This window comes from Anneissia japonica, unplaced genomic scaffold (genome assembly GCF_011630105.1).
Source record: "Anneissia japonica isolate Jap-2015-1 unplaced genomic scaffold, ASM1163010v1 scaffold287769_len469884_cov163, whole genome shotgun sequence".
In the NCBI taxonomy this organism is placed as follows: domain Eukaryota; kingdom Metazoa; phylum Echinodermata; class Crinoidea; order Comatulida; family Comatulidae; genus Anneissia; species Anneissia japonica.
The window spans coordinates 295576-304488 of record NW_022734345.1 but is presented as its reverse complement, the minus strand read 5'-3'; the positions used below and the strand labels follow the sequence as shown (position 1 = coordinate 304488).

The 8913-nt window shown below is 33.5% G+C and overlaps 1 protein-coding gene across 1 annotated transcript in view; it reads right to left on the bottom strand.

The window, feature by feature from the left end:
- Positions 1–1335: 1335 nt before the first annotated feature.
- The window catches only part of LOC117116388 (ubiquitin carboxyl-terminal hydrolase 24-like), a 45764-nt gene continuing 38186 nt past the window's right edge, over positions 1336–8913 (bottom strand). Inside the window, exons 44-51 of the mRNA XM_033260417.1 lie at positions 8368–8596; positions 7739–7825; positions 7393–7504; positions 6948–7072; positions 5375–5491; positions 4559–4697; positions 3978–4132; positions 1336–3184 (exon numbers count right to left, since the gene is read on the bottom strand). Of these exons, the coding sequence (XP_033116308.1) occupies positions 2882–3184; positions 3978–4132; positions 4559–4697; positions 5375–5491; positions 6948–7072; positions 7393–7504; positions 7739–7825; positions 8368–8596 (1267 nt within the window). The 3' untranslated portion in view covers positions 1336–2881. The remainder of the gene's footprint in view (positions 3185–3977; positions 4133–4558; positions 4698–5374; positions 5492–6947; positions 7073–7392; positions 7505–7738; positions 7826–8367; positions 8597–8913) is intronic.

Below are 8913 nucleotides of genomic sequence, written 5' to 3'. Positions count from 1 at the left end.
TATTTGCAATGGCCAAAAAAATTAAAAAAAATTAAACAATAGATCAATGTAGCAGAGTAGTACAAATGGAGCAATTGTTGGCAGAAGACAGAGAGACATTTAGAGAATATGGAAGAAGATTTAAAACGCTCAGTTCTACAAGGAGGCGGTAAGAAGGCTGATTGTTGTATTCCTATCCGAGATAGATATTTAAGAATGTGATCATAAGGCTGAACAATTGGACAAAAAGTGCATGGAGTGAAATATTTAAATCTTGTGTTGTACCATATACTGTATTACCATATTGAGCAAATAGGTGTGAATATGAAGAGTAATCTGATATAAGTTTACTGAAAAGATATTCAATACTTATTAAATACGCACCTTCACATTCAAAGAAAACAAGAAAAGACAAGATTTTCAGAAACGATAAAAAGAATATATTCAAAAGAAATTCCAAATAGTAAGTGTCAAAGGTTGAGAAAAACATGTGAATAGCTAGGAACGACAGTGAGTTATCTGAACCATCAGCATATCTGAGTAAAATAAAAAAATAAAATAGATGTAAAGCTATTAGAGAAGTGTCAAGACGCAGTAGTACACTGTAGGCTACAAAACTGTTGACGAGTCGGATGAAGATATTCTTTAAGCTGCCGAAGAGGAATCGCAATAGACAACCTCCAAATGCTTGTCTACGAAACAGATGATCTTTAACATCCAATTGTATATGGCAAAATTAACTTTTCATGGTGAATTCAACAATTAAATTGAGTCTTCTTAAGTTGAAAATCATAATTCGTCGTTGAAAGCGAATTTATCATGGATTGCTTTTGTCAGAGTGGTGTTTGAATTTGGTTTTTTTTTCAGAAAGTTAAATTAAGTTGTTTGCTTTAATGCAATGCAGTAAGTTTAACATACTTGAAATAAACCTGGTAACACATGTTGTTATAATAGTCATGTATATGGTTACATGAATTAGGGCCTATATTTGTTTAATTCCAGAAGTAGATTTAAATATGAATGTGAATATAGGAGAGAAGACAGAAATATGAATAAATAAGAAATGTTTGACTTTGTGGCACTTGTACTGTAACTTCTTTCAATTGAACTACCAGGAAAACCAACTGCTCTCATCTGCTGACTACAGGGTTGTATGGACCAGTACACCGGGGCAACTACTTACTTGTCTGGAAAGTGCCCATTAGCCAATTGTGAACAAGCATACTTGCTCTACAGTAATTTGCCCTCATGAAAATACTGTGAAAATGAATACAGGTGTTCTAGCAGCTAATATCGACTGTCTACACCACCTCACTCATGCACATATTCAGCACAAAAAGAAATAAAACAGACAGATAGAAAGGTGGATATTCTTTTTATTCCCTTTCTGATTGTTGCTCAATTCCTATTTGGAATACTTCAGAATAACTTGACAATTCAATATATGATTAATTGCATTAAGTTTATTATCTATCGATGAGAATTTTATAGAATACAACAATTTAATCAACTCTATATGGTACAAATGTAGAAAACTTTTCAAGTTCATTTTTGTAGTAACTGCACCATCTAAATCAACTAATTCCTTTTCATTATTGGATACGTTGGAATTCTACAGTTACGCTCCAGTAAAAAACATTGGAAGTCTATTGAAATATAATGATCAAGGAGTCTATTAGTTTGTAATCAATGTACTAACGTTGTAAACAGTTTTATTATTATAGGAAAAAAAAAACATGCATTTCAAAAAGGCACTTTAGGATTTAGGAATATGTTTTTATATAATTTTTTAAATCAATAGATTTAAAAATCAAGGAGCATATGTATTGTATTCCATGATAACTGTAATTAGAACATGAACCACATATTTATGTGGTCCCAAGGTTTTTAACCCTTTGTGGTCCCCTGACAACCACCCCCTCCCCTCAATATTGATTGTTTCCTGGATTTTGATTCTTGTATAAAATAAGTGTCACATTAAATATACGGGTGTACTACACATAACTGTAAAGCTGAAAAGAATATGGCATTATTTTATATCATTCACACATATTGAAGCTCATTTACATGTAAAAAAATCTCTTCGCCTTTGACACAGAAAATAATCTTTTCTTATTGCAATATTATACATATAATTGTTAAAACTATAAAACAAAATATATAAATATAGGACAAAAGAGTTTGGAAAGCCATACACAGTGAATTAATTGCTATTTATGGAATAATAATGAACCACTTTTAAAAGTAATATAAAATTTTAATGTAGGTAACTGCTACATTTATAACTAATAATCAGATTCAAAATAAAAATTGATCGTTACATGAATATTTTTACATCACTCTTTATAAATTATTGTGTAGAATTAACATTATGAATAAAAAAATACACATTTAAATATATCAACAAATTGAAAACAAAAATCATTTTATAGCAGCTAATTCTGTTATTGCTGTTCACTCGCGATGTGCACCTTAACATTTGAGAGTTGATAAACACACCTGTTAAAAAACATACAACTGTTTCAAAGTGAATATTTATTCAAGTACTGAAGGAGCATTATGAATATCTTGCATCCATATTTGGTTCCTGGCATTGTGCATCAAGCATCAAAATTTATTTTTTCATGGAAAACATTCCGAAGGCTCTTGAATCCACCATCAGATCTGGTCTCTACAATGGCTCAGCTCAAGTCACATTTATTCAAGTTAAAACCTCATTGAAACTGCCTGAGGAAAATGAATAATAATATCCCTTGCACTCGTAAAGGCAGTATGTGCCGACAGATAGCATCCAGATGCATGTAAGCACCACTCCTAAATATCCTTCACTGAAAAGCTGCATGCTGGACATCAACGCTGCAGCATAAAACATGATGTCCGACTGACGTGCAGTGTGGCGCCATCATGTGTCAATTTCATCCAGTCCTAAGCTGTTCTCCTCACTTGTGTTTGTAACATTATCAGAAGTCTCGGTATCATCCATGCTTGATTCAGGCTTTGATGTATCCAAATCTTTACCGACATTCTCAATATCGGCTTCATTTTCATCATTTTTGCCTTTTTCTTCCTCCTCCTCCGTACTTAATTGTTCAAAGAGAGCAGTTGCTTCAGCCAGTGTGTCCTGCGCACTCATCGTCCTTTGGAATGTTTTACCTGAAGATGATTCATTTGAGGTATGCTGTGGAGTCCATGAATGCTCGTTCATCTAAATTAATAAAATGACAAGTCTCTATGAGTGAGTGAAAGATGCAATAGTGTAACACCTACTGTACACCCTTCTGAGGGGCCCAGAGCTCAAATTCACATTAACCGGCATTTTTTTCCAGTAACATGCTGCCCCAAATGGGCACACCTTAATGAGCAGAACATGAAAAGCGCATTAAAATATTGCATCCTTCTTCAATATGCCACTGGAAAGAAAATGATGATAATCAAAAAATTAATGTGAATATGGTAGTAAGAAGGTATTTCGATTTGAGCTTGCATCAGGAAAGTATATGAGTGATGTTTTGCCCTACCTGACGTGTTTACGTACCAAATACTCGGTACGTTCCTAAATACTTGCGAAAAAAATTTGCAAGCTATTCGGGTGGAAAGTATTTCGGAACATACAAAGTATTCGGTACGTGAACACGTCAGGTATGGCAAAACATCAATCCTATGATATTTTCCCGACGCAAACTCAAATTGAAATAGCACTTGCAGTACCTGCAGCTAAATGGAGATCCGATTCAACACTAGTAACTACGCGCAAGCTTTGTAGTCCAGCGGTTATGGCGCCAGACTAGTTATCTGGAGGTCGTAGGTTCGATTCCCACCTGAATCACTTGCACATTTTTTCGCAAGTATTTGGGAAAGTGCTGAGTATCACTCCTAGTATAAAGGTACTGTACATAGAATAATGATGAATAAGGTCATTTTTGGTAACAATACATTAGTCACACTTCTGCAACAATACTGTTACAAGATAAGGCTTCACGACAATATGTTGTTATTACCTTTCTCTTAAGCCAGATGATAGCCCATTGCCATTTGGCCATTATTGATACAAGGTAGTCCTTAGCAACTGGACACTTGTTAGCTAAAGTTACAAGGAACTTGATACATTGGTAACTACGCCGACTGTCAGTCACATTACATTTCTGAATAATATCTGTAAAGAAAAAGGATATTTGATTGAATCTGAATCAAAATTTATAATCATCTTTCTAACATTGATGCAGTTGAAATCTTTCTTGGCACACTGTAGGGCAAAATTGCTCTTATTTATTATGATTTATCATGCATTGTGTAAACTGTAACATAAACAAGAGTATATACAAGAAGAAATTAAAGGATGTTATTACCGAGAAATGAGGGAAAAGTCATCATATATTGCATATAATATGCACCCCAAATATACATATACCTGTAGCTTTGCGTCATTCTGTCAAGCAACATATTTGTGATACCAATTTTATATTCATGCAAACATGGATCCACAACAAAAATATACAGAAGTACAGCAAACTTATTCCACTATTCTTGTACTACCTAGTATGAATTATCCATGTAATTACAACATTAGTCTTTTTCTTACCTAATAAACCATCGCTGTCATGACCTTCGACACAGAGTTTTAATCTGTGCAACTGTAGTGGATCTTTCAGTTGAAGTAGTTTTAATAATAAGTGACACATTGACTTCAGATCATGTGCGGGTGCTGTTATGATTTGATACTGCGAGAGAGAGAGATAGTCATTAATAAACATATATATATATATATATATATATATATTTAATGCACAGCAGAGGGTGTATCATAAATATCATTGGTTGTTTCATGCTAATGAATGTTCCCATTAAGCCCCACCCGATGCATTTTGATTCTAAGGTCCGACACAAAGACAGTGTAATGTACACAAACACGTGTGATGTTGGGACAAGTGCAAATCCATGGCACTGTTCTGATTCGTTACTTGTTATGGAAAGGTCCACTGTGACATCAAACATGTTAAAACAACGAAAAGACGTTTGATTACTATTTATACTTCCAGTCACCATAAAGCTTTCATGGTCCAGATGTATGACATTCACCATGTAACTTTTTCATACTTGCTCAGAATGCTATGTAACATAATTATTCAAAAAAATATAACATAATTTAAAAAAAAAATATACTAGATGCAAGCAGGGGGCCCAAGTTGTTCTTCCAGTTTGTGGGAGAACATCTAACTTTTATTTTCCCGCTCAGGCTGATACCCACAGCCAGCTATCTTCTGGAAGACAATTCACAATCCAGTAGTAAACACAATTAATATGAATTTGCAGTAATGCAGCAGGCCATCTCAATTTCCGGAAGACTTGCACGATTTGTGTCGACAAGTACAAAATAAGTGGAGTAAAACTTGAGTACCTGGATTGCTTCGAGTACATCTTGACTGAAGACTTGATTGCAGTAGCAGCAGTGTAGCAGCATATCAGTGATGTCACTAGTGCTTCCTTGAGTCATCTCTCGGCACGCAGCTACAGCCTGAATGAGGAACCACCATCACATTAACATTCCACTTAATCACTTATTTTTTATTCATAATTTATTTAACCACGAAAAATTACATTCAATGGAGAAAAATTAAAAACCAAAAAGAAACCCCTTCAATTCAAGACTGCCTTTTGGACCTGAAAATTTGGGGTTCAGTCTTCAATTAGAGGGTTAACTTTGTGTAAAAAAATTGAAAATTGTTAATTGGCACTTTGAAAAAGTGGTTTAGAAATTAGAGGGTTCTCGAATTGGAGCGTACACTGTGTATAGTTATTAACAGGTGTCCTGGACAAAATGTAAAAAACAATTGTAACTGAAAGAATGGATGGGAAGTATGGAAAAATTAGGACACAAGTTCAAAAATGTGATTACAGATCTTGAAAATAAGTAAAATTAAAGTATGACTTTTGTTTCATAAGAAACAAAAGGAAAGGTCTCATGAGAAAGAATAAGGAAAGAAAGATATGGTAACATGAGAAAGAAAAGAGATAATAAAGATAAGGAAACATAAGAAAGACAATAGAAAGGAAAAGAACAGGAAACTTAAGAAATATAATGGAAAGAAATGGATAAGGAAACAAAGAAAGAAAATGAAAGAAATGAAAATGTCACATAAGAAAGAACAAGGAAAGAAAGTTAAGGGAACATGAGAAAGAAAAGAGAAAGAAAAGATAAGGAAACATAAGAAAGACAAAGAAAAGGAAAAGAACAGGAAACTTAAAAAATATAATGGAAAGAAATGGATAAGGAAACAAGGAAAGAAAGTTAAGGGAACATGAGAAAGCAAAGAGAAAGAAAGATAAGAAAACATAAGAAAGAAAAGGAAAAGAACAAGAAACTTAAAAAATATAATGAAAAGGAATGGATAAGGAAACATAAGAAAGAAAAGAAAAGGTTATATGAGAAAGAACAAGAAAAGAAAGATCTGACATGAGAAAGGAAAGACAAAGAAAGGCCAAGAAACTGAAAAGAACAGGAGAATTAAGAAAGACAATGAAAAGGAATAGATAAGGAAACATAAGAAAGAAAAAATGAAAAGAAAAGAAAAGGTCACATGAGGAAGATCTGAGAAAAAAAAAACAATTATATTATTTAAGGAAACAAGGAATACATCTGAATTTTTGGTAACATAAAGAAAAGGAAAGATAAGAAAAGGGAACATAAGATGAAATGAAATTAAATGTGAAAAAACTGACAAGGTAATTTTTGATATTTTATTTCTTGTGCTGCTTAATTTTCTTTAAAAAATTAAATAAAATAAAAATTAACATGTTTTCACTTTGTTCTTTGTGATCTGTTTGTTCTCTTCCTGTTGTTTTGACACTGCGCATCTTTAATGTTGAAAGATTAGCATAATTTCAATCGTGGTTATTACAGCACTTTAAAACAGAATGTAAAAAAGAATGATTATTAGTTTTTCTTGTTAAATAATCTGTAGTAGCCTCACCTCTCTGATGTACCTGCGTCCTTGTGCAGCAAACAAGATACTCTTTACATCCTCAGGCGTTTGTAAAAGGGTGTCTAAATCATGGATGTCGGGAATATTTGGAGGCTTGTCTTCTGGGGTCTCTTCTGCAAGGACAACAAAACCATCAATACAGGTGTGTTTGATATTTCGTTTTAATTTGAACATACATCATGAACAAAAATAATAAGGATTGCCAAAAAATGTGGAATGGAGAACCAGCTTAATTTATTGGATGGTTTGTTCCTTGCTTGCCTTCCACAGGGTACTGTATTCAAGTAGATACACTTCAGAGTTTACAAGTAAATGTTATGTTAGGCACCAGTTGATAGGTGTACAATTTTGAAGCTTTAGATTTACCCTCACCTCCCAATAAATGACATTGCAGTATATTAATAATACATTTGGAGTTTCTTATCCTACTTACCTACTGATCTGAACTGAGAAACATCACAATGAAGAACCATGTTTGCCAAGGTTGTGTGAAGTGACACAAAGTCCCTGGTGTGGGATGACGTCCAACGCCGACTATTCAAGTCCTGCTTGCCAAAAAATACAATCATTTCAAACATACACAACAAAAGAAATATCTAATAGTTATAGTAATAGCAATCTTTAAAACGCAAGTCAGACAGATGATAATCCTAATCACAAAGATGAATACAATGTTGATAATGATGTTGATAATTATGATTATTTTGATAAGCAAAACTTGATAAATATTATTAACCGTCACCATAAAAGAGAATAGATAAAATAGGATGACGTCTGACCTGGTTGGGGGTTGGTTGACCAATTAAGAAGGTCATCAGTCTTCTATAGGCTCCCCTCTCAAACAGATGAACACAGCAGTTGACACCCTAGCAAGCACAAAAAAAGCTAAGGAAGTCTCAAAATAAACTTGTATTTTGATTGAAAAAACTGTAAATTTAGGCCTAAAAAAATTATTTGTTTGCCCTTTAATTCTGAAAATTTTATAGGAGGGCTGGCGCAAAAGTTTCTTTTTTTAGTTTTTTTTTTTCTCCTGTCACCAAAATTAACGTAATAAATCGCAATGCTTGCAATTAATCCTGTCTCACTATTCTTTTTTCAAAAGGGTATTCATCAGACTGAATAAAATTAAACCCATAATCAATATTTTGTAATGAATTTAGGCCTAGAATGGCAATATCTTACATCAGACACCGACTTTAGACAACTTTCATGTGCAAAATAGAGAAGAATAATGATCACTTTCTTAAATTTGTGACCAAAAAATTTAAAAGAAAAACCTTTTTTAAAAAGGCTGCCCTTATTTTTCAGTGAGGTAGGGGTGGGCACTGGAGGGCAAACAAAAATTTTACTTTTTAGACCTTATATCAAGGCGGAAATTTGATGCGAAAGAGAAAGCGGCGATACTTACTGCATTTAAGTACGTGCTAAGAAGCAAGAAATACTGAGCACAATTGCGACAATAACTAGCAACATCTTTGTCAAGGAGACACAGAAGGTGCTCTATTAAGCCATTGAGCTCTGGGATCGAAGACATCGTTGCACTTGAGTTATGGTTGATAAAGTACCTTAAGGCTGTCTCTACTATGTGCGTAAATGAATACCGGACCTCTGACGACGGACATTCTAACAAATACTGCCTTTATTTCAGGAAACAAAAATCAATAATTGTCTGAAAGTTAACCCCAATTTCATTAAGATATTTAACATGTATTTATGAAATTTGTAATTTATTATCATTATTTGAGGAGCACAGAAAATAATGTGCTTTGAATGTACATAATGCTGAATCCCTAGGCACTGAACAAATAACTAAAATGAGCTAATTAAGAATCTCATGAAAATTTTGGTTATTTTAGTACACACTAAAATTGAGCTACTATTAATGATTAGTGTAAAACAATTTAACAGAGCAACTCCTACATTGGGAAACAATAGAAGACCAGAAACTGGAGCT